The 26,276-nt window shown below is 40.9% G+C and overlaps 1 protein-coding gene across 6 annotated transcripts; it reads right to left on the reverse strand.

The window, feature by feature from the left end:
• Positions 1 to 1,455: 1,455 nt before the first annotated feature.
• On the reverse strand, positions 1,456 to 20,142 carry NDUFAF6 (NADH:ubiquinone oxidoreductase complex assembly factor 6). 6 transcript variants are annotated; one of them, XR_011139273.1, is made up of 10 exons: positions 20,028 to 20,142; positions 16,376 to 16,479; positions 15,363 to 15,485; positions 11,550 to 11,606; positions 9,882 to 9,984; positions 7,008 to 7,141; positions 5,923 to 6,024; positions 4,946 to 5,010; positions 2,118 to 2,174; positions 1,456 to 1,600 (listed from the first exon to the last, which is right to left on the reverse strand). XR_011139273.1 is itself a non-coding variant. In XM_068932991.1 (9 exons), the coding sequence occupies exons 2-9, from the start codon at positions 16,394 to 16,396 to the stop codon at positions 1,472 to 1,474; spliced, it is 726 nt and encodes a 241-aa protein (XP_068789092.1). In that variant the 5' UTR covers positions 16,397 to 16,479; positions 20,028 to 20,142; the 3' UTR covers positions 1,456 to 1,471. The 6 variants fall into 6 exon arrangements, 5 of the variants coding, with proteins under 5 accessions (XP_068789092.1, XP_068789094.1, XP_068789095.1 ...); XM_068932991.1 differs by lacking the exon at positions 4,946 to 5,010; XM_068932993.1 differs by lacking the exon at positions 4,946 to 5,010 and having other exon boundaries at positions 16,380 to 16,479; positions 20,028 to 20,066.
• Between the last annotated feature and the right edge of the window lie 6,134 nt (positions 20,143 to 26,276).

Raw genomic sequence — 26,276 nt, forward strand, 5'->3', positions numbered from 1 at the left:
TTTACTTCTAGAAAATATCCAGTGCACTTCCACACAGCAGTATTATGCATGCATTTTTCTAGCTTTGCATCAACCTCAATTATTACACCTCTAATAATACAGAATCCAAGATCCTGAGCTACATAAATGCAAAGAAAAATGCCTTAGTCTGGAGTAGAAAACTGCAGAATTAACTAGGATCTGTATTGCCAAACCAACTTCAAACATGTAAAACTGACTCACTGAATGAAGGATTTAATACGGGGTTCCTAAGATTTCCTCTGTCCTGACATATTTCGTGATTAAAAAAAGCCACAAATCTCGTTCTCAGAAATCCATTCTGTAGCACTGTACAATAACATACAGGATGCTGTTATACAACTAAGCATCTGGGGAGATTAACTCTGATTAAAAAAAAAGTCTGGGGGGAAAAAAAGCTGTTTAATAGAAAAAGGATGATGGCAGAGGAAATTACTGGATTTGTGCAGTTGAATCAAGCTGGATGTTAGGAAGTATTCTTTTACCAAATAACAGGACAATCAGAAATATTTCACATTCAAACCTCATTCATCCCAAGAGATGCTGAGTACAAAGCTCCCAGTAATTTCCCAACAAAAAATTCCCATCCCTTTGCAGAGGGAAAGGACTAAAGTGACCTAGAACATTCAGAAATAGATCTTTTCAGAGTACTGAAAGGAGGAAAAAAAAAAAAAAATCAGAGAAGACATACAGAAGGATATCCTGAGGGACACAGAAAAATCAACATAGGTGCAGCTGAACCCATGTTGCAATGACAGCTCTGGACAAGAGTATAGAGATGAGATGTCTCTCAGGACAGAAGAAAGGTAACGCCAAGCTAAGAGCAAAGCGGAAAAGTGTTAGGCTGTGTTAGGAGAAAAAACAGCTGTATAAGGACTCTCTTCATCCTTGTTTGTAAAGCTATCCTCCCACCGTATACAGTCACCTCAAAGCTTGATCTCAACACTCAGTTAAATAATTTCTATACTACAGTTGTATTTCACCACGTTGGAGTATTACATAAACACTAGATAATGAAAAGTTTTGAAGCTGTTCCGGACAATTTTCTTCTATCCAAATATATGCAATTATTCTTAGCTGATTTGCAGGGTATTGACTGTGACTGCTTTTGTGCAGGGACAAAACGTTCATTTTTGCCAGGATTGTGGAAACCATTAGGAGGAAGTATACATCGGTGTAGAGCATGTCCAAGAACACTTCTATCCCATTGTTGTTATTACAGGAAAAACGGGAAAACTATCTCAGAAGAGGACATACGAGTTAGCAGACATGTGAAGCAGAGCTATCAGCCTAACATACCAAGAACAAACTGACAGCTACTGTGCATGCACATCTGTTGTTTCCCAAGGACGGCAGTTTGGAGAAGTGTGAAATTAGATAAGTCGCAATTCTATCCAGTCAAGATATTAAAGAAAAAAGAAATCGGCAATCTGAACCTCATATTAAGAATATTTTAATATGTTTTTTTCCAAGACCTAATATACAAATACAATGGTAATAATGTACTTTTCTTCTGTAAGCTTGGATGAAATATATTGAAGTCCACTTTCCGTATATTACATAAATAATCCTCTAAAGCAACCTAGAAAAGAGAAAATGGTTAGTCCATATGGTATGCACAAATAACTGGACATTATGCTAAAAAGCAATATATGAAACTGAATTATGGACTGCAAAATGGTCTGACAGTTTGCCTGTTGCAATAAGTGGTGGTGGGAGCCATCACATTCTAAAGAAGCACAAAAGGTAAGGTTTGTGAAGAGAAGCATTATCTTTTACTAAACCAACCAACAAATGATAAAATAGATAATATTTTGGGACCATGCACTAGAAGGGTGATCTGTGAATATTCAGACATATTTGGAGAAGTTGTGTAATTAAAGAAGAAGGATTAAAAGTACTGATCAGAAACTTTGAGATTCTACAGTGAAATACACATCTGAACAGCATTATGATTTTCAGAAGTTCGTTACATCCTGTCAATGAACTAGACACATCAAGCACTACTTAACAACATTTAATGTGATACTCTGCTCTTCACAAACATGATAACACAGAAATGAGTTCATCACTTACAGACTGCATGATATCACACTCACCGTACAGAAGAAAGCAGGATATGCCTTCACAGGAACTTTCTTACTGAAAGACCTAGCCTGGAAGTAAATGGGGTGAGGTGGGAGGAAAAAAAAAAATATTAAGTTGTCCTAATAGGTGTATATATATATTTCAAATTAAACCTCAAGCACTATATATACATAATGGTTAGAGCCAACAGAATATATTACAAGCTTCAGCCTTTTTTCCCTGAACTTTGACATACTGAAACTGTAATTTTTCATTATATATAGGCCAGCACCATCCCTCACTGTACGGAACAGCGAGAGAGAAAGTGCATAACACTGGGAAAAGCCTGCTAAAATTCTTGTATCTTTTAGCAACCTTACAGCTTACATAACAATAAAGTACTGTAAATTGACATCCCTTATCCTTGCAAAGTTCCAAGTTGTATCTGATTTAATAAATATGATTTAACTTGTTTTAAAACACCAAATAATTCTTTGTACCCCAAGAGACAGGAGTGATGGAGGACCAGAAATGCATTTCCCTGAACTAGTCTTTTTGGTTCCAATCTTACTCTCAGTTTCAGAAGTTCAGTCATCCTCCATTTACAGGTCTCTGAAAGGATGTCTGGGCCACAGATCCTCAGAATCTGCATATAAAGGGTCTAAACCACAGCTGAAACACATCTTTAAGTGCAGGTACAATTCAGCTGCATCCAATAGCTAACTAAAGCAAAGCTTCCTGTAATGCTTATTACTAAATACAGAAACTGCCTTTGCCTTGCCTTTTATTATATGGCAAAACTGAAAAAAAAAACACCCTGTACACACAACACAGAAAACAGAGCCTTTAAGAATATCGATGCGTACGCTTGACTTTGTTTCCTTTCTATTGATCTTTCCAGACAACTGAGGAAATCAGGCTGAAACTTTACCAGGAAAAAAAGAAAAAGTAGTGACACTTTTCAGAGGGCAAGTTATTTTAAAATGTTGAGATGAAATAAAGTATATACAAAAGGAAAATTCTCTTCCCTGAGCTTATGCTCTGGCTTGCTACTATTAGTTGTGAGACATAAGACAGGAAATAATCTTGCTTGACCTTCTTAACTCAGAATGGATTTGCTTGAATGTCATTTAGAAAGCATGTTGTTTTGCCTGATAAACTGAATGATATAGCACAATTGAGATAGAAGCAAAAAAATCAAGAGTATCTTCTTAAAGAAGAGGGGAAGCTACACAAAGAGGGGAACAAGTAAATGGGTCAAAGGCATCACTGCAGGACCCAACACGGCACTTTGTTACATGCTTTTATTCTACCAAATACAAAATTCCTAAACAAAACTGCAATCTTCATTAACTTCTTTTGCCCTCTGCAGGTCATCAGCCAGAGTAGCAGGAAGAGCTGACCACACCTCAGAAATTTGTCTTCCAAGATTAAGTGCCATATTAGTACAAGATGCTTCACATAATATCCCTTGGACTTAATTGGGGGGGGGGGGGGGGTTAGGTTTCTTCTGACTATGAAGTAGGGCTAAGGGCTCTTATCCTCATCCTCTGAAACATGCGTAGCTTGCGTCAAATTCTGAGACTGTTAAAATCTCTCTGCAGGTTTAATGCTAACCATACCCCACAATTCCAACCTAGACAGAAGATAAATGGCTGAACAGGCTCAGGCAAAATAATATGGAGATTTTAGACAGAATAACAGATGCAGCTAACAGTACAGGCCCATTACATTCATCTAAAAGCTTGAAATAGCCAAAGTCCTCTGTTGCCAGCAAATTACTCTTTCTTCCACTACAGGAAAAGAGAATTATCTTTATCCTTGCATTAAAAAGGCCATCTGGTTATTAAGGAGGCTAATACCCTGTTATCATTGCCAGTTACTGCCAGGTCAAGTGGCCTGAACCCCTGCAGAGATCCTCCACTATCCAGTATCCTTCACTCGTAATGATGGAAGTTAGAAGCTAGTTTGGTCTTTCCGAATGGATTTTCTTCTTTTATTTTGTTGTTTCACAAGAAGATATGGCAGCTCAAGGAGCACCCACTAACAAAAAAAAGTGCTAAGTTCAACATTCAAGCTGAATAAAATGTTTATGCCACCATAATCTGATTTCCTTATGTCTATGCCTTTCTGTATAGTGTCCAATTACTTAATCCCATTTCATATTTTCCATAGGACCCTCCCAGCACATAGCATGGGCAGGGCTCTTGGAATGCAGTGGGAAGGAAAAGGGCTAAGGAGGATCCTGCCTTTTCTCTGCAGAGGCTGGTTGGCTTGTAGGGAGTCAGGGGACTGTGGGGCTAAGAACGGTCACAGGACTGATTTACCTGGAAAGCCCTGAAGAACTGAATTCTCTCTCTGCTTCTGTCTCAAAGTTTCCATGCAACACGGGCAATGAAATTTTAAACAGCAGAACAATATTTATTGTTCATTTTCTGTGCCTACCACCCCCGATACGAGACATTTCAGGCCAGGCGCTTGTCATTTTTGTAAACCACAGCTGCAACCAAAATCAATGGTTTTGTACACTGTGATTACAGGAAGAAGGGTGGGGACAAAAAAAAGAAAAAAAAAAAAGAGGTTTCAGCTTGAACATCAAAGAGATAGTGGTTAATTTTGACCTTGCATTCTCCTTGTTTCTGTTCCCTAGCTCTAAAATGGGATAAACGTTTTCCTCCTTGGACATGTGACAACAAAACGGACAGATATCGGGTGAAACAAGAATAGCAAAGGAATGCATTAAATGCAAATTATAAATAGTTTGTATTAAAAATAAAGCCTGAGGGTACATATTTTCAGCAAAGAATAAAAACACTAATCAAACCACTGACTGAATTAAAACAAGGAGGCTTCATTTTACCTTAAGAAAAAATGAAGGGCTTATCTAGCTCTACTGCAGAAGATACTGTGTGATCATGCATAATACTGTAATTGAGACAGATATATACAGATATTAATGGCATATATGCAGAGATAATTTTGTCATTATTTTACTTAGAAGTATCTTTTCAGACTACCTTTAATAAAAGTATTGGGTGCAATACTCAGAGTACAAGTATATGTACTGGTGGACAAACTGACAGCAACATCCGTTTACAGTGCTTCCTGTGCGTTTTATTTTCCAGATGAAGGTAGGTATAGCATTGCTGAAGAAACATACTTCTGCTTACCAACCAGCAATACAAAGTAAAGCTAAAGTAATGGCACAAAGGAAAAAGAATAGAACTATGTAGGTCTTCTAGACTCGTTATCATCTGTTCCAAATAAAGTCTTTCCTAATTCACTTGACTGTGGGCCAGAAAACGAACAACAACAACAAAACAGCCTTTCCCAATTTAGCTTTAAGCATGGTTGGTTGTGCTGGGGAAGGAATCCCCCTTCCCACACACACTTCTGGCAGTTAAAGGCAGCATCCTCTGCTTCCCTGGCAGCCATTCAACCATGCTGTGAAGGACCACCTGCAGAGGTACTCTATGGTTTCAATTCCATGTTGGCATACTCTTGCACTCATACACGTTTCTCTCTCAACAGTAAGCCTTATAGGCAGTATTTGTATATATGCAACTGGATCTGACTATTGGTAAACTGCCTCTTGCACATACAGATAAATGTAATATTCATGGAGAAGTAGCTGTAAAATATTTAAAGGTTTTGTGGCTCTTTTTGAATTTTAAACTCTCTCTCAAAGTAATCAGAGGTAAAATATCTGAAATAAACCGTGAAGCTACAAGTCTTCTGACAACACATTGTCACAATGTTCCATAGAGATTAATATCAATTTATTTTATTTAAAAAGAGAAACAAGAAAAAAAAAAGAGAGAAAAGAAGGAATCTCACATGTTCTAGATGAATATGTGCCTGGCTGGCAATATCATAAATTACATCTCTCACATTTTTCTCTTGCTTGCATCTTATGAAGTCCTCTTGTGAAACTCCATGCTAGACAGGGGAAGGAAAAACAAAACAAAAAGAAAAACCTCCAACAAATATCAAGTCTCCGTTCTAGCTTTGCAAAAGATAAGAAAACTCAGACACCTGTACTAGCAAGCAAACTGTTGACAGAAGACTGAAATAGCCCAAGCAGTTTTTGCTCCCTTGTTTAAGTCAGTCACTACAAACCATTCTCTTGGATTTCTTTCCAGCTGACTATCTCTGCAAGAACTGGTTCTCTCAAGACTTTGTGGTCAGTTGGACTACCTGAGTCAGACTAAAATTTTGGCAGTTTAGATCAGTTTACGTAGATGCCCGACTTTAAAAATATATATATATATATAAAATTAAAGTGATAAAGTGAATAAAGTCAACAACAGTTAACATAGGAGCCAGGCTGACTTAAGTAGTAAGCCATTACCACAGCACTGGTGTGCACTGCCCAGTTCCACCTGGCTTGCCAGGAACAGGATTTTTTGGACAGTGACCAATGTAGAAGAGGATATGGTATATTCAGAAGTGCATCTCCTACAGCAGTGTGTGAGCACATGCTTACAGGTATTGGATATAAAAGAAAGGGCCAGAACATTATAGAAAGGTAGTGAGGAGAAACTTGAGAAGCTTATTCATGAGTAAAGTTTCTCACAGTGCTTCCTGAGGGCGAAACAGAAAAAGAAAGCCCCTGTTCCAGATGTGTATATCCACATACTAATGGAAACATTCCTGACAGCTAAAATACTACTAGACAATGTAAAAACCAATGAACAAAAATGGAAAATCTCTAAAGCTTTACACAGGTCACTCATCTCATCTCCCAAGAGATATAAAACACTAAAACTGTCACTGGCAATAGCACTGGGGAACAGCAGAGGCAGTTATATGAGTAAATAAAAATGTTCCGTCTCTGGGCTAACAAAGCATGATCTCATATCTAGTGCTGAGAGGCAGTTAGAAACACTATACTGTTCAAATCCAAAAAACTTTTCTCTTACCAACATACAAATGTCCATGGGAAGAAAGACCTTTCGTCTTGCACTATGATATGGAGTTGCTCTTAAACAGGTGACTATGCCTTGCGCTTTCCCAATGTGACTGGCTGCATGGTCTGCATGGATGTCCCTCACACCTAAAACCGCAGAAATAATAGGTTTAGAAACACATATTCTCAGGCTGTTCTGTCATGGTTTAACATAATTCTTAGCTTTCCTTACATATAACTCTGATATGTATCAGGGAAGACTATACCCCTACAAGGGCTTATGTTCATAAATTGCCTTGAGACCTCATCTCAGAGGTGCAAAGCAGCAGGCAAATTCATTGAGTTCCACCTTCAGGAGCAAGATGCCTCTTAGCTAGTTCTATTTCTGCAAAGGGTATACTAACAATCAGTGAAGCAGCACCTATTCAGACACAATACATCACTGTAAAAATTCATTTTCACTGGCATGTCATGTCCCAGGATGACAGAATTCTAAGAACCGCTTTTCCTTCTAGAAAAGTCACTCAAGTGCGAGATTCCTGCCAAGCAATGACACTTACAGCATGGTTTCATGATCAGCTGCAGCTGATTTAGCAGTGCACTGAAGCCAAACAGAACAGTCCTACTCTTCTCACATATTTCTACCACCTCCCTTCAGCTGTCACGGGCAATGAGATAGTAACATGGCAAACTGAATCAGATCACCAGTGCAATGGAAAACTAACTGATTACTGCAGGGCCACACAACTACGAGACCTGAAACAAGATGTAGATGCGTGGGGCAGAGCAACACTATGCCTCTTCATGGCATGACTAAGATTATCTTAGGCTGATCGTAAAGCCATAGTGTTTTCGTCACAGGACTGAAGGAGAGCCCCCTCAATTCACTAAAATCTCTAACAGCAGCCTTTTACAAAGGAAGACATGAGGACATAGGAATTACAGACCAATCAGCCTGACACCTAAAAGGGAGCATATCAGATTCACCACACGTCTGCTCAAGCCTTGCGTGGGTCTCAGAAGCTTCTGGGAAAGAGTGGCTAGAGGCAGACCACATGGACTTATTTTGGCAACGGCAGCAGAGAGCAGGCTGTGGCTTGGAAGAAAGAGAGGATATAACTTACAGATATGGTCTGGGAAGCATATATGTCTATATGCTTTGGATATAAAGCAGTATGGGTGGAAAAAAAAGTCTAAAGAGTAACAGTTAGCAATGACTCACACTCACTCTATGAAGATATCCCAAAAGCAACGTTCTGCAAAGGTCTAACAAAAATATTGAGTAATACCAGACTCAGGATAACTACTTATATAATGAATCAGAGCGCACAATGTTAATATTATTAACTGGCAGGAGCTGGGAGAAAGTGCCAAGAATTTGGAAGGCAAGGTTAGAAAGCCAAAATAAGTTTGACAAGTTAGAGAAGTACCCTGAAATCAGTATGAATGAAGCTGCATTGCTATTTTTAGGAAAGATACTCCTGACCCATCCCCAGTTTGTCTGTAAAGAAGCTAAAAAGCACAAGAGGATGAGCAAACATGACCTGTGATGAAATTAGGTCCATTTAGTCTAGAAAAGACTGCTGACTGGGAACATCAAGAAAATGGCTGTGTTCAATTTCTCCATTTGTGGAAGAAAACACAGAAATTATGTTTAAAATGCAGTGATGGAGACTTTTGCTTAGATATTTAATTAAATTTGTATATTACAGAAGTTAAACATGACAGTAGACAGCCTAGAAAGCCTGGAGTCTGCATAACAGACTTTCAAGAAAGGGTGATCTGATTTGTATCAGGAATGACCCAAGCCTAATTGATCTTCCTCAGAATTGAAGACATTTCTCAGAATAGAAGACAGGTTGGTATTTTTCAACATTTCTACATTTCTATAGCCAGAAGTTCAGAAAGACACTTGAAACATTTCACCAAATTCCTACAAGGAAAGCCAACATCAGATGTTATAACATGTTCCTTTCCTTATTTCTTCCTAAGGAGAATGTGCTCAAGAGAAACCTTTCTTCACAACGTTCTTCTGTTGTTGTTGTTTAGCCTCAGCACGAGCCTCCAGACTACGCTGGCAAGCAAGAGGAAGATACTACCACTACAATACCACCGCAACTAAATACTACTACTATACTACTAAATAATAATTCCCACTCTTTTACACCTGAGCTAACACAGGGAATACTTCCATGATGCAACACACATCTAAAAGAGTTACCCTTTTCTTCACTGTAAACGAACAGTTCTTTCCCAATCCGTGACTGTTGTATTAGACACAGCAATTCTAAACCACAAAGATCATACCGTCTTTGCTGCTTTTTTTTTTTTTTTTTTTTTTTTTTAAAAACACTACTGGATTGTTGATAGTTAACCTACTTTTAGGAAGAGGAGAGGTTTCAGACCCAAATTCGCAACATCACCAAGAAGCTCTTAGGTTGAGAAACTAGCTGTTGCCGGATAACAAGCTTGTATCATAGCAATACGAAACAATAGCTGCAGAGTAGCTACAGTACTTTGTGTCCTGCTGAGTGGGGCACTCAGAAAAGATACTAAAGAGCTGAATTTATCATACTGTGTAATAAGAGTAAGAAAAGAGAGGATACAAAACATTGAAAGAACAGCATGGCAGGAGACCATGCTTCAGTGAGCTTTCCAAAGTACGTACTTCTAGCACAGCTGCAGTAAGATTCCACATTTCTGGTTGAATGTTCAGAAGATATTTTAATATTACCCAAGACAACTTCTACTGAAATTAAACTTCAGTGGAAGAAGAGGGTTTCGGTTTTTTTTTAAATTCTCACATTAATTAACATCATACCAGTACTAAACATCATACCAGTACTAAAGAGTCATCAACGAAATCTAGAAAGGGGAATCCACCTACCAAGCATTTCCAAGGTCAGGTACAACAGAGCACTCTGAGTGTTCTCAGCATACGTTTCAAGTTCCTGGATGTTATTGTACGCTCTGTCATCCAAATTCTTCTCCTACAATTTGAACACAGAACTTCGATAAAAACTTTGAGTAAAAGGTAAGTACTTGTGCAAATTTATTATTACAATCAGAACAGCCTAACCACTATTAGAAATGAGAACAGAATTAAGGTAACATAGAAAGAGAATATACACACAGGTAGAAACAGTCATTAAAGCTTTTTTAGCGTGTCTAGCATAACCAGCTACATGCAACTGCAACCAAGTCCAGTTACTGGACCATTTTACTTTTTGCAACAAGAATCAGAATTCTTCAGGAAAAAAAAGAGATACGGCCAAAACAAAAATTGTATGGCATTCTTACGCTACTGGGTTGCCAAATCTAATACTTGGTTAGCAACTGAAGCAGGGAAAAACTTAGATAAACAAGAATATATTTTCAAAAAATGCACTAAATTCAATTTCTCAAATACACATATGAGTTGTGAAGTCACATGCAAATACCTCCAAATATATAACACCTTCCATCATTCTTCCTGTCCCAGTGGGTTTCACAGTTAAAATATATCAGTCTTAAGATCAAAAACCTCTGAACAGTCTTTCATAGCAATGACACATAAGTAACTGATCACTAATTTTCTCAAGGCATATCTTCATAAGATACTGCCTGTAGCAGGAAAGCTTGCTTAAGACGCTCCTGCCCCTTGGCTGCTCATTCTTGCCCTTGTGTCACAGCTGGTAGCAGTATCACTGTAGAAGCGAAATTCTTCCTCTCAGCTTTCCTCAAAGCAGTGTAGATATTTTAAAATTCATGTAATTTCAACACTTTGGTTCACAGCACTGCTTAGAAAGAACTTCACAGCCACAATAAGGAGTAGCATCAAAGTGTGGCAAAAAGGTTCAGACGGGGCATTTCATTTTTGAGATTGTTATATCCACAACTCACCACAACAGAAGACTATTTAGGTACAAAATTGGCATGGTAATAGAAAAATATGAGAAAGAATAAAATTATGTAAATGGGTGGAACAGGAATGGAATGACAGAAGAGACTATGTATGGGGGGTGTTATTTTTTTTTAAATGTATGAAAGCATGTTTGAGTTGCACATCTTAATTTTCATTTTTAATAAAATGCATTTTTCCAGAATTCTTAACTGAAAAGCAGTTGCATATGGAGAACTTCTATTTAATCTCATAGGATGAAACTTCCCTCACATACATACAGAAAGATGTCCAAGTATAACTCAAAATGGATTACCTCTGGAGGTAACCATTTCAAATCAGGAATAAAGGCCAGCAAGAGAAAACATGCACACAGATTCATTGGTTACCAGAGCAGGGAACAAAGAAGCAGCAGACTGACAAATTACATCCTTTTTAAAGCAAAAATAAAAGTATTCTACTTGCTATTTTGACCAAAAAGAGCACAAATCACGAATCAGAGCATCAAGGGAGAATTAAAAGGAAACATAACAGTACCATTCTTAAGGAGAAATACGACTGACTGGAAAAGATGAACTACTTAACCTTTAGTTCTATGCACAAACACATAAAACTAAGGGAAAAAATCGTATATGACAAAAAGATAAAATCATACTTTGAATGGCTAATGCTTACTCGTTCATCAATAATCTTCATGATCCACATTTTAGTTAGGTTATGTCTCTTGACGGCCTGAAAATTAAACAAACATGTTAATGTTTAGAAAATGATGGCAGTACTGCATTCTGAAGGCTGAAATATATTTTACATAATCCTTTTCTTACAAGGATTGATTCACTAGGTTAAATCAAAGTGGCAAGTCATTGGAAAAAGAGAATCTTCTTCACATTAAAAAATTTTTATCTGATATTTTTTACAAGGTGTTGCAGACAAAAAATGAAATCTTGACCGTCAAGCCATTTAAACAAACACATTTCTTCAAAAATACTTCTGAAAGCAATTTATTCTGTCATGGAGTCATACTTTCCCACAAAATATTTGCAAATCACTATGTTCGCTTTCCAAAGAGAACAGCTTCCTCCAGAGCCAAGCAATAAAAAGAAAGATTCTCCCTGTAAACTTTCAAGAGAACAACGGCAAATTGTACTAGTACACACTGCAAAAACAGCATTTTAACAAAATACAGTTTATGATTTCGCTTTAAAAAAAAGGTATCCTATAGTATCTCATATTTATCTATTTGTCTTCTCACTAGTCTCATATTTGACTTCCTTCCTGCATCACTTCATTCTACCAACTTATCTTCAATCCTCTTACACACCCCCCCCCCCAAAGTCACTTTGAATTTTGCAGAGCAAACTATCAGTAAAGCTACAATCACACATTTGAATACTTATAAACAAAACCTATGGAGCAGATTTCACAAATTCTTAGCTTTTATGGCTCACTTTTCACTTCTTGTCTATATCCATTACATTTGTAAATATTTGTTAACAGATGATCTCCTGGATTCAACACTTGTTCATCTTAAGCAGTGTTTAGTAAACATAGTCCTTGGAAAAATTCCCACAGAAGGTGAAGAATTAAGCATCAAACTGAGTTCTGCTAAAGCACACATTTTGTACATTATATCTATTTTGCTCTACCTTTGTTCAAACACAGATGTTCTCATTTTTGAAAAATTTTGAAGTTTTGACTTCTTCCACAGAAATTAGTAGACAATTAGGTCTCACTTCTCACATGTTGAAAATAGACAGATAAGTAAGAAAAGGTACCGTACAGTTGCCACCTAAATTCATACTAAAAATCACTGAGCTATTAATAATTCTAGAAATAATAAAAAATAAGTTATTTATATACCCTATACATGAACTAGTGCAGAAAACTCTAGAAATTCAAATTTGAGTATTCTAGGATATATAAAATATTTGGAACATATTTAGCTTGACAAATTAATATTTCTTCTGGAAAATCGAAATTGCTCTTCATACAAACTCAACAGCAAGGATAGAGTATACACACAACATGTTGTGCAGAAGGCATGCTAACTCTATCAACAACTCTGTAGTACCTATGGATTCAGGTGTCTCTTTCCAAATCCTTCTTTTTAAGGATTACAACAATATTATTGATCATCTGTGAAGCTACGCTCCTTAGATAGGCCATTCTTGGGGTATTTGCCGACGTGTAAAAATGAGATCACGTCTTGAGAGCAGAGGTCCCCGGAACAGACTGTGTTATTTGTTTACTTCAGTGCTCTGCAGTGTTCAGAGCTATCAGAGCTCCTAGAAAAAATTTTGGGACTATTTCTCAATACCTTATTTCACAACTACTTCTTTTTGGATTGTCTCATATTGGTCTTCCATCAGACCAATCACATATAAGGTCAGATCTTACCACATAGATAGACCAATTCTTTCTTCCACTTCAAAAATTACTTTTCTGTGTTGGAAGAAAACAGTATGACTGGCAATCTTATCTGTTGGAAGGGTGTGCAATTTATATCTGAATATTGAATTATTTATATCTGAATGAAGTTTGTTACAAGTTACTCATCTGCTAGTAAACACTTCTGCCCCATACGCATGAACACAGAAGCAGTGTGAAATGAAAAGTGATGGAGAGAATATATACAATCATATCCAAAACTAACTTGTATCTAAGTCACTCAGTCAGAAAACTACATGAGAGGATATCTTTGGAAACAAAAATAAGTAAAGCTATACTAAAACAAGTTCCTCCCTGGAAAGGGGACAAAGGCATTTTGGGAGAAGACTGTCTTATTCTTGGGCAGTTTGCCATACGCTGGAAGAGAGATTTAAAAAAGGATATAAAAAGCACAGGCACAGACAGACTAACATGCAAAACTACCAATACTGCAGTCACTTAGTCACTTTGCTGTGGCTAAGGCCACACTTCATCTCAGTTCGATACACCTATGAACAGCTGTGGTCCTCCTATAAGTGACTATTAGATACAGTGCTTCATTTTTCTTCTTGGCTTTGCCTGTGCTTTCTCTTAGTTAAAAGGTATTTTGTTTAATTTCAACTTGAATTTAAATATGAGTGTTGATAGACGGAAACAAATGCTCACTTCATTTCATATCTGAAGGAGGAAGAGTTAGGGAGAGGCCACAGTTTCAGCACTGCTAAAGATCATTCAAAGGGGATTTGGAAAGGGCTCAAACTTGTGGTCTCAGAGGTGCAACAGACAGTGGATACGAGGCCAAGATGGCAACAAATTAAATGCTCTAATCCCCCAGGAACTGGATTGTACTAGCCCACTGTTAACAGTGGGCATCCTTCTTCTGAGATTTTAACAGGGACAATGCAGATGAATATTTGGATGAAGACTCCACATTTGACTGCCTGTTTTTCAGTCAGGCCCATAAACCAAACTACCTATGGGATCTAAATTAACAACATTCAGCCGTTTAGCTCTAGGCAGATTGCAGTTTTTCATGTCCAGGAGATCAGAAATCCTTAGCTTAAATGCAAATTCTGCTCTTACAAAGCAGAGGCCTTAAGGTGGGTGCTCTTTTTGAGGGTGCTAAGACATGTGGCCTGTGGCCCAAAGATACCAAGTTATGCAATTTCCATCCCTGAAAACATTCAAAATTCAACTGGATATGACCTGAAGTTAGCCCTGCTCTGAGAGGGCCTCCTGAGGTCCCTTCGAACCTACATTATTCTGTATCGGCACCAAGGGGAAATCCATTTATACTACCGTCAGTCATCCCTTGAACAGGTCAATGGGAGCTCTAGCTAGAAACAAAAAATTTATAAGAAAGCTTCTGCTTCTTCAGCCAAATCCAGCAGAGGTACAGGCCTGCAGGCGTATTTTACCTGTGACATTCTAGCGTCTGCCTCAGCTCACAGACATCTTTGTAAAAATAAACTGAAGGTCACAAGTACCTTCCCTGTTACTCAATACACACAAGAGGATCTACGTTCTGTGCAAAACATGCAACATATAAATAAAAGTCACCAAGTAATTCTCCAGCAAGGAAAAAGGCTCTATGAAAATTCCCCCTATTAACCACCGTAATTAGGCATGAAAGCTTGGGGCTTTTCCTCATACTATTTGTTAGATCAACCTCTGTGCTTAGTGTCCTGTCTTCTTGCAGTACTTAATCTCCTCAGACAGGACTAAAACAGGCTCAGGAAAATTTACTTACACACTTCACTTGCTATCAACTTACAGCTTGCCAGAACTTACTCTGTCCTTCACCTGAAGAGAAGAGAAAAAGGTACTTTGTTCACAAAAGTCTGACCCTCCAAGCAGGTCCTCCCTAAATATCCTTTGCTCTTTGGTTTTGGGTTACTTACAATATCACACACAGATGGACACACAAACACTACCCTTCACATTATCTGTTTTATACCAAATAACGCAGTCAACAATGCAACACAGCATACACAAAACGATGACATTATCATAGCTGCACTTTAGCCAAGTGAGTTTTAGGACAACAAAAATATATTTTACCTTCCACAGCTCTAGAGCAACCGGCTGATGTGGTGGCTTATCACAGTATATATCTTCCACAGTTTCCCTCCAGAATTGCATTCGCATCAGACCTGTACCTTTCTGAGTTATGGAGTCTTTAATCTGAAAAGGTTATATCTGGAGTGAAATTATGGTCTCCTTAAGGCACTTGTCTATCTACGCTGCAAAGACAGACACAGGACACAACCAAATTCAACAGGGAAAGCGCTCAGTTCTGAGTTCACATTTATTCTTCCTAAAGTATTCATACATTACAGAGAGGTATGGGGGGGGGGGGTCTTCACCAGAACCTTGATTTGAAAGGCATGGAAATTAAGGCCTGCGTGACTCTCACCTCATCTTTCTTTCCAGAAGGATAAGAAGTCATGGTAACAGCAGTGAAGGAGGGCAGCACTAAGGGTTGCTGGAAGCAGTACCAACAGGAGTAGAGGTAGGCTGCTTAGAGGTTTTGCTGGGTCAGCATCTCTCTCAGATTGCTCTTTTCTGGTGAATGTTACCAACTTGTGGTTACAGTGGCAGTCTCTGACCACCTAGCAAAGAGATAGCAGCCCCTCCCCTCTCACATCTCTAATTACAGACTTCCCTCCTGGCAGCTTTTCTATTACCTAGCTTCTGCCAGCAAGGACTTGAGACTGATTACATCACCCAAGTTTTTCATTGACCTTCTACTGATAGGGTTCAGCTGCCCTTGCATTTGAAGCCAGGACACAGATGCAATCACATAACAGTGTCAAGGAACACAGCCTCTTTGTTATCATTTACTTTTGAAATGCATAACATAAAGGAGAAAAACTATATGCATAGGAGAAAAACTGTAGGAGGCTGGCTACATTCCAAGGGCCATTCAAAAGCAGAGGTTTGTAGTGGATTACTTATTCATTGCCCTTTATAGTACGAAATGTTAATCTCAGCAAAACACCTCCTACTAACGTAATTTATAATCCTGAAATTGTTATTTTACATTTCCAGAGTTTGCAAATATATTTTAATACCTGCCTGAGCCAGTTCCACATTGAAAGCTCTCAAGGCAAAAGCAGAGGTTCGGGATTCTGCAGGCAAGAGTAGAGAACACAGAAATCCTTCATAGTCACGCTTTCTATAAAAGGACAAACAAAAACATATCTTATGTACAGCTCTATGTAAACTGGGCACTCTATTGCTTAGCACTGGACTCCTGCTATAATAGCAGTAAGTTATAGTTCAACTTTAACTTCACAAAAATAGTAGCTTTGAAGCCTATTTTAAAATAAGGCAAACTCCTGGGGGAGGGGCGGGGGGGGGAGAAACGCAGTCTGAAATCTCAGCGCACTAGAGGAAAAATAAGCATCTCTCAGTTCTCAAGTTTTTTGGCTAAAGGCATGGAACAAGTCTGTGGCAGCACCGCAAATAGAATCCAGACTGTCTGACTTCCAGACCTCTTTTCTAAACATGAAACCATATTGCTTTAAGAGATTGTGCTTTAGAGCTTGGCAGAAGACCACCTGCTTAACCAGTAAGTTTTTGTTTAGTGGCAACTATATCCAAAGCACAAAAGCTCTCAGTCGTGCCAGCTTTGCTGCAGGTAACTTGCTGCCAATCTAGAGCGATATACCCTTGTTTGGCCACTGGGGTGTGCCATTAAGTTAAAAACAATCACAACGGAATGATTATCAATTGCAAAATCCTACCTAACTGTAACCATTAAAAACAACCGGTCGCCTATGAAAAGCTAAGTTGCTCGTTTTGAACAGTACTTTTGTGCACTCTCTGTCAGGTCCGTCACCTGATTCTTTATAACAAGAAAACTAGCGATTCCAAATTCAGCCTTAAGAGTAGAGGCGCAGGTGTTAACGTAAACACATTTATTCATTTCCATGAGATTTGCCATTCTTACACATGCTCGTATTTCTTTTGAACATAAGCTTAAAATAGCAAAAACAAACCAAAACCAAGGGTTACTATTAGGGTTGCTACTTTTAGCATCAAACAAAAAGGAAATCAGATTTAAGGGGTTTCTCACCCCTACAAGGCACAGCAGCTGACCACTGGAAAATGCTTTGAGTTTTCACAACTGTTGTGAAACCTCTTTTAGAGCCTGATGCAAATCCAGAAGCACATATAGCAAATCATGTTTGCGGATTTTAGTAGGCTTTAAGGGCACATTTAATAACAAAAAGCAGATGCGTTAAACCTCCTTCAATTAAGACACTTTTTGAAAAGTACTATCAATGCAAAACCTACTATTTTTTCTCAAGATAGATTGCAATAATATTCAGTATTGCCTACCACGGGCAGAGTTCCCAGGTTTACAGTTACGTATTCCTACTTCTAGTTACTCACTTTGACTGGGTTATTCACACAAAGAAACACAACTACCTACAGAAAGGAAACAAATTACACAACTGAAGCAAATTACAGAAACCAAATAGCACACCAGAAAGATTTTTCTTCTCTCTAGTATTTTTTTCAGTTGCCCTAAGCTTAAAAATTAGGTGTAGCAAAAAGGAACCTTACAAAAAAAAAAATCAGAAAGAAACACGAATTTTATGCTGACAGTGCCCCCTTGGGCATAGCAGCAGAGAAGCAAATTAATTTTCTGGAACCTTCAGTTAAGCCACAGTCTGTAAAATAAAACTCTTATTGCCGTAGATCACGTTCCACCCCAGCTCTCTTCATGCGTTACACTAAGGAATGAAGAAAGGAGCGAAGAGAACTTAAGTGTGATATGGAGCATTTCAATGGTTTCCCTCCCTCTCCCTGCCCAAAGAAGGGAGAAAATGTGGTTATAACCATGACTGGATTCTCAATATAATGACAAAACTGAAAGAAATCTTTAAAAGAATTTTTTCCATATTATAAATCCCCTTAATATCATCAATTCACGAGCTTGTTTTCCAGAGTCTGCTCGCATCATAAAAGGCAAGAGGCAAAAACCATAACCACAAGGGAAACATTTTTAATCAAATAGCCTACAACTACCTTTAAGAGAGTTATTTAACAGGAAAAAAAAAAACACTAAGAGAAAGGACATCTTGAGTATTGCAAGAAGTTGCAAAAATCTACATCGTCAAAGCCCAAATCAGCTCTATTGTTCTTCCTATTGTTTTGTGGTATACCCATACTCAGGGCAGCAGAGTTGTTGATGCTTGCACAGCCTGAAGTGATTTGTTTCTATTTGAATACTAACTTCTTCGTCTTATATTTCTTAAGTGTTTTAGGCTTTTCATGCAATATATGAGCTACCATGAACAGTAGCTCCAATCAAATGATAAAAAACATGCCAAAAGCATTCTTCATTATCTTGAATGCTTGCATATGCTTTCTGACCGGTCTTTTGTTTAATGTTCTAACAAAAATAAAAAATTGTTTAACCCCAGCCATCTTAGCTTCTATACCTTGCAAGCCAACTATGATTTTCATAGTCATTTGTTACTAAAAACATTTTAACTGTGTATATTAATTGTACACGTGGTCTCTGATCTCCTAAGTAACAGCTGAATCCCAGGCAGAGTAACCAGGAAAACTACAGCTGCAACCTGAAGTTTCGTAAACTACAATGCAAACTGGTTATGCATCTGATAAGGTGTGCTGTTTGGTGCTTCACTTCAAATTTAAGATTTTCACATTTTTCCTATTAGTCTTCCCTCTTTTACCGCTTACCACCTATACCTGCCTATCTTTCGCAAGCGTTAGTTTGGAGCAATGAGATTACTGCGTTGCGCTCTTGCCGCACACGCTCTGAAGCCTTCTCCCTGCTTTTGCCCACAACCTGGGACAGCTGCATCCAAGAAGAAACTATTTCTGTCTGTAGGAAGCACTTGCTCCATTTTTCCTTTGCACCATTTAACCTGCGTGGACTAGACACCAACCAGCAGGCGTTGCACAGCTGTTACAGCTCCAAAGGGAGCCGGGAAGCATCCCGTGACCCGGAAGTGCCTGAGCTGGGCTCCCGCAGCATTTGGGTTTTGACCAGAAACGGACACTCTTGCAAACACAAAGACCTCCTCTCCCTCCTGCACTCTGCTCACAGAGGTTACTTAAGCGGTCGGTCCAGCTGCTGGATTTCCTCTGCTTTCGCTCATTTTTCCAAGAGATACTTGGAAAACTTGGCTACTTCCCAACAGCCAAGAAGGCCTGATAACACCAACTATTTTTAACCGGTCATTTCAACAACCTTCCTCTCCCAAAGCACAGCCAGTGAACTGAAGCGCGCACTACTGCAGAAGGACAGCAGTGTTGTGAAAGGGGGGGGGGGGGAAATTGCTGTTGGTAGAGCTTAAATTACCCTTGCAGGTAAAATATTTACATAAGAGTTTCCACTGCCCCCCCCCCAAAAAAAAAGGGGGGGGGGGGGTTTCCAACAGCAGCGCTAGCCCTGAGGCCTGTACGTGCGAGGTAAGGGGGCGGCGGCGCGCAGGGCCCGGCAGCCAGGCGCAGAGGGCACCCGCCGCCACGCTGCGCGGGAAACTCAGCGGCCTGCCGCTAAGAGGGAGAAGCACAGAGGGCTCCTGAGAGACACGCTGTCTCCCTGCAAGACAACCCATAAACACCGACCCTGCCAAGGCAGGAGGATAAACGCCACAGGCCTCCTGCGCGGCAGGCGGCGGCCGGCTCTGCCCACCCCCGAGGCGGCATGGCGGCCCGGCCCGGCCCGCGGGCACTCACCGCAGCAGCTCGGCGCAATACTGCACCTCCCCTCCGGCTGCCGGCCGGCTGCCGGCCGCCGCCGCCCGGCCGCCGCCAAGCCCCGGCCGCAAGAGCCCGCTGCGGGCGGCGGCCGCCCGGGCCAGGCGGCTGCAGGGCCCCGGGCGCCGCGCACCTCCCAGCGCCATGGCGGCGGCCGCCATGTTGCGCCTCGCCGCGCTCCGCCCTTCTGTCAGTCAGCGGCGGGCGGGCGAGCGGGGCGGACACTTCGCCTTCCCTTTCCCGCACCGGCTTCGCCGGGGGGCGCCTCCGTGCGGGCTGGCCGCGGGCAGGGCCGAGGGCAGGGCCGCTGCCGCGGCGGGGAGGGGAGGGCAGGGCGCCTGGGCCACCGCCGGGCCCTGGGGCAGCCCTGCCGGCCGGCTCGGGCAGGGAAACAGCCTCTCTTGAAAGTGTCTTTTTAAGGAAAATAACCTCCATGGGCCTCGCCTCACACAACTATTATTACCCACCCCACCTGGGGGTGGGGGGGGGGATGAGGCAGGCTTCAAAAACAGCCCCTCTTCAGGGTGAGAGGAGCGGTGAGTACCCTTTTCTGAGGGGGCTCGTTGGCCAAATTTCCCGCTCCTCTGGCTGCGCCCCCCGGGCCGGGACTGCCTGGCCCTGGGCCGCCCCGCTCCCCTGCGGCGGCGGGGAGGTGTGGGCAGCCAGCCTGCGCTCGGGTTGTGCGTGGCGCGGCTCGGAGCTTTCCAGAGAAAACACTGAAAAGCCACAGTCAAGTCCGGTGTAAACATTCGATAGAAAAAATGCCAGTAGATGGCACTCAAGAATACGTGATTTAGAGCCAGCGTTTTGGAGAAGCCCTAATGCCTTTTGTTCCTGCAAATGGCTGCCTTGGTGCAACCCTCTGCCTCGGTTTACCAAAGGAGCGAAGGTAGGCGCAGTCGTCATCAGTTTGAGCCGAAGTGCTCTGCTCTTTTGAAAATGAGACACTGAGGATTTTGAACCGGGCACCCAAAACCCTGAGGAATCAGTTACAGCACCTCTTGCTCCTTTTGAGGATGCGCGACGGCTGGGTTAGAGGAGCAGGCCGCGGGGCTGGGGCTGGCACTCAGGAGCCCCGGGGGTCGGGGCTGGCTTGCTGCGAGACGAAGCGGTTCTCCTTGGGCATCGCAGCCGGCCTGAGGCCTCTGTGTTCAGCAGAACATTTCATTTTCGGTTTTACAACAGACGCTGCCTAGTTCCTCTTCTTGGATGAGATACTCTTCACGCCATGTAATCTGGCGGGAGTTTATTTAGAGAACTCCCTACAAGAAAAATTGTTGTCTTAAGGCAGCAGTGCCAAACTCTTTTGTCAGACGCTACACAGCAATACTCTTACATAGACCACTGTTCAGCGAGGCAACCCGCTACGGAGAATATAAGGCCGCAGTAAGGCCTAAAGCGTTGTGACACAAGAATATAAGAGGCAAGGCTTGAAAGGAGGCCTAACATACTCAGTTAGCCAACTGGTATGGTTGGAAAAATCTGGCAAGCTTTCAGGCGCATGCTGGGGAACCCAGCTGGCACCTCAGTCACATAGGGCCGTGGGAAAGGGCTGCAGTCAGCTACCAGGGCCTCCTGAGCATTGGTCTGACACGCTCTGCAGACCGCTTCCTCTAGCCCTTTCTACACCCTTACTGCAAACAGCCTGCAGCAGAGAAATTCGACTCAAGTTGGGTTAGCTCAGCAGAAAGTGCCCATGCTGCAGAAGGAGCATCTGAGCGCCTGCGCCCAGATTCACGGACTCACCTGTGAGTACAGCTAACGCTTCTGTTTGCGAGCTTGTTTACTGCAGTGAACCGATTCACCTTATTGACCCTGTTTCAGCGATCGCTGGAGAAAAACTGTTCTTTCCAGGTACCTCAGGGAAAAGTTAGAAAGGCGTTGGAGGGTTTGTAGTATGGAAACAAAACTTAATTTACATGTGCACCACAGAAGGGTTATGTTAGTTCTGTGGTCGCAGGTGGAGTAGCTGCGCTCCCTCAAAGCTTGGCCTACATGGACATAAGCCAACAAACTAATATGAAGGTACCGCCATGTTTAAGAGCTGTTTCATCTTAATGCTAAGCCAACCCAAGTTATTGGCTGGTTATTAGCAACAGCAGCAGTCCAGCTTTCCATTCTGTCCCCAGCCTTGCCGTTCTCCTTCCCGGTGCTGCCTCTGACCTTTATTTTATAGCATGGTGAGCGGATTCTGGGAGTTAAACCATCAAAACAAAATTCAATATTCTCTTTCCATTTTCCTGAGTTAGTTTCCTGCTAGTTTGGTGCTCTGAATCAGTTTGCTGTGTGGGCAGGTGAGCATCAGAGCCAGCACCGGGCATGAGCAAGAGCAAGGGGCTGCGAGCTGGAGGGACAGTAGGGTCCTCCTGATTGTGGACAGTGAAACATGTATGGTCGCCACCTTAGCTGCAATGCGAAGCCACACAGTAAATATGGGGGAAGTTCTGAGTGGGCAGCAACAGTCAAGTTGTAACACGTCTGTTTGGAAACGAGAGGAAGCCTTTAGTTTGTGCCATGCCAAGACAACTCAGAAAAAAAGGAGGAGGAGGAGGTTAGGAACATCACTTAAGCATTATTTATTGAATTGATTAGTGGCTCTTGAGGGTTTATCCTGAGTCTTTCTTCTTCCCTTTCCCTCATCTCTAAAGTTCTCTTTGTCTTAAAACTCTGGACCTTGTTTTAAACCTTGCTATGCCTTGAGCAGGATTTATTGTTTGTCAGGGCACCCAAAGGAGGTCATTTAGCTTTGGCAGATTTCTGGGTGGAGGCTGAAACTGCAGTTGTTTAGGTTTTCACAGAGAACCCCTAGATAAATGAATCCAGCTCTTTCAGCTGCTGCCAGTTCCTGGCAGAAGGGTTACATAAACATACTCTAAACCTCAAGAGTATTATAAATAAATCTTATAAAATATTAACTTTTGTTAATCTCAGAATGAACCAAAATGGTGTTAAACTGATTTAAACCCTTAGTAAGAAAGAATAAACCAGGTGTTGCATAAAAAACAACAGTCCTGACCTCTTTCTCAGTGCACTGACATTTGTTTCTTATTGTTCTGTACCTTTAATGTTCTCATTAAATTACAATTTTTTTCTTTAAACAAATACTTCACATATCATGTATAATAATTGCAAAAGCTTCTTCAAGTCTGTATTGATTCTAATAAGTTAGCCTTCTGTGTTGCCAGTGCAGTGAAAATGGTGATTTGATTTAATGTTTTACTGAGTTATTTTCAACACTGTACATGAATATGTAAGTTTAGTAAGGGGCTTCTACAAACTTTTTTTTCACCTGTCATTGTGTTAAAGAGCTCATTTGATCACCTTTTCCACTCTCTTTCTCAAAAGCTAAAAGATAATTGTCTCCGATTCCTACTTCTTACTGAAATATTTTGTCTGAGTATGTGTCAAACTCACTCCTCAGATAAAACTTAATTCCCAGGGCTGAAATTCCAGTGACAGCAATGGCTGGTTTAGCTGGGAATAATTCAGTTACAATTGTTCTAACATAGAATTTCTGGGGAAAAAATGTATTTTCTGTCAGAAAATACTGATCAGTTAATAGCCAACTGTTGTAAAAACATCTAGATTAGTTTTGACCAAGTGATATTTCTTGTCAACATATAAATGAGAAAAAAGAGACCCTCAGCTGTCCCGCGATAGCCAAACGCAAAATCTGGAATATAGGATGTCTACTTATATTCAGATGCTTGCCCCAAAAAATTTTTGTACAGAAGAGGACTGGAGAGAGGAAGAGAGATCCACCTTGGAATACCCACTAGGCTGGAGGATAAGGTATTCATTGGGAGAGGGAGACTGACACCAGTATCTCTAATCTGTAATGGCAAGAGCAGAAATTTGAACCATGATCTGATAGGTCTGTTGGCAGTACACGTATGGGGAAGATATATTCCCCCTTCCTCTCTCATTTTGCTCTTCTGAATAATTCTAGATTCATTCCAGTACGAAAAAATTAAGAAAATACCTTTGTGTAGTAACACTGGTATATGCAGTCCAGTTCCATTCCGCAGTATGTAGGCATATGCAGCTATTTTTACCTGGACTACTAAAAATATTAAACCAAACATTTTGGTAGAAGGAGTACACTAACAAAACATGACTAACTGCAGTAGTTTCACTCCTGGCCATGAATCATACATTAATGCATGTGGTAACAAGCATGGGGATACTGTAAAGCCCAGTTTTCCCATTTTACATGGTTTAAATACCTAAGTCTTTAGTTACAAAGTAGATAAAAAGTTCCAAAAGGATGTTGCAGTGAAGGGGTTTCATCTTTGTTGCTGCTACTTTTCCTTTTTTTTTTTTTTGTAATTTTGCCTGCATCATATGTGCTCAGACACTTTGCTTTATTTCTTGTTACCATTTTGCTCTTTCACTCCCCAATTTCAAGCACACACAGTTGTGAAAGCTGTGATAGCTGCTATACTCATGGCCATGGAAAGCAAAGGTCTCAGTGATTTGTGAAGCATGAGGACCCCTATGCGCTTCCTTGGCTGTGTGCTGTAGGACTGAGCTGGAGTGACTGTCCTCAGAGTGAAAGGATACAGCTCTTTTTTCCATATCTAGTGACACCTTTGCCACCTGTGAGCATCCTCCATTGCACTCCACAGGAACTGCTGCTCTTCAGATACTCTTACCCCTTCTGTGATTTTATGTGAGGTTGACCCTTACCCCCAGTGAAATGGGTGGGTCTGTCAACTCGCTTTACATAGGCCATTAAGTAAAGGCCAGATATGATCAACTTTCAATCATTCCTGAATCAGACTGGAAACTGTTAGTGAAACGATGGGTATTCAGGTCATGCAACTGTTATTACCTAATGCTTTAGGACAGTCTCTTATTTCTTCCTAGCTAGTGGAGTAAAACAGGACTTCTCCAGAGAGTAATTCAAAGTAAAAATGTGACGTCAGCCCTTGTATCACCGTAATTAACCTTATTCTCTCTACTACTTGTAGAGTACTGACCCTCTTTGACCAGCCACCTCTCCCCAGCTTTGCCATGTTTCCTGAACACAGGAACTGACAGAAGCGGATTTGGGGCCAAATTTTCAAGGGCTTAGTCATCATAACTGCCCAGCTTCCTCTTTGACATCGAAATAAGATTTTCAAAATTAAGAAGCCTTCCCTAAAGAATCCCTTTGAAAATCCAGCTCTCTGTGGGGACAGTGAACTTAATACAAAATTTTACCCTAGTTTTCAAGAGTCATCCTGAAAACTCGGTGTTGTCAAGAGAGGGGATCGCCTATCTGGCTGCCCTTGTGCAGAAGCAGAGGCCCACACAAGCGCTGTTTTGGTTCCATTTTGTTGCCTGGGGTGACACACATACATTATCAGATGCAAATACAGTGAGTATTTGAATGGAATTCAGAAAGTGTATGCTTTTAAGATAAAGCAGAGCCAAGTCCTTCTGCTGCTACTTTGGATGCAAATGTATTTGTAATGAACTCTGTTTTTATACGTATCCCTTATCTTGCACCTGTTATCATCTTCGTTGTAAAAAGCTTACTGGTAAGCTTGCCAGATGATACGCCCCACCTGTGCTACCTGGATAAACACTGTTAGCAAAAAACATGCAAACTGAAAAGCCACAAGTTTTTGACGGACAGGTACCAGTGCTGCTTCTCTGGCTAGCAAGGACAAGGTCTCTGTGTTCTTTCAACAAGTCACCAACCTTTTTTTGTTTGAAATTCTTGTAAAGTTGTTGGGAGGGAGGCGAGAGAGAGAGAGGAAGCTGGGGGTGTGCAAACTTTTTTGGCGTTACAGATGAAGTCCGTTGCAAATATAACAAGCATTTCAATGGAATCCACAAAGTGGACGTTTTTTTACCAGAGCCAAAATAGAGCTAAATGCTGTGACTGCTGTGTTGGAGGTAGGTGTATTTGTTGTGAACACTGCTCTTGTGTAAATGTTTTTGCTTAGACCCCCTGCAAACCAGGCTCCTACTAGCTGGAGAGAGAAAAGGTGAATAATGGGAAATTGCATCGCTAGGACTTGTCCCTGAGAAGTCTGAAAAAAAAATGATATGAACAGATATGGCAAGGTGAGTGTGCTGAGGCATTTTAGCAGAGAGGCAACAGTAGGGGAGAACAACTTTTTCCAGGAGCTTGTTATGTTTTACTGAGATCTCTACATTTTCCTGTGCTTTTTTACAAACTTGCAAAACGGAGCGCTACTGAGTAATTAAAGCACAAGGCTGAGAGCTTGGATTCTG

Source organism: Struthio camelus, chromosome 2, assembly GCF_040807025.1.
Source record: "Struthio camelus isolate bStrCam1 chromosome 2, bStrCam1.hap1, whole genome shotgun sequence".
Lineage (NCBI taxonomy): Eukaryota > Metazoa > Chordata > Aves > Struthioniformes > Struthionidae > Struthio > Struthio camelus.

What these genes read in the sequence shown, in the direction of transcription:
- NDUFAF6 (XM_068932991.1), bottom strand. Translation starts at nt 16,396, where the DNA reads ATGTGGAACTGGCTCAGGCAG. An exon ending in TTGCTCTAGAGCTGTGGAAG is followed by an intron (nt 11,607 to 15,362) that starts GTAAAATATATT and finishes TTTAATTTTCAG; the next exon opens with GCCGTCAAGAGACATAACCT. An exon ending in ATCCTGCTTTCTTCTGTACG is followed by an intron (nt 1,601 to 2,117) that starts GTGAGTGTGATA and finishes TCTCTTTTCTAG; the next exon opens with GTTGCTTTAGAGGATTATTT.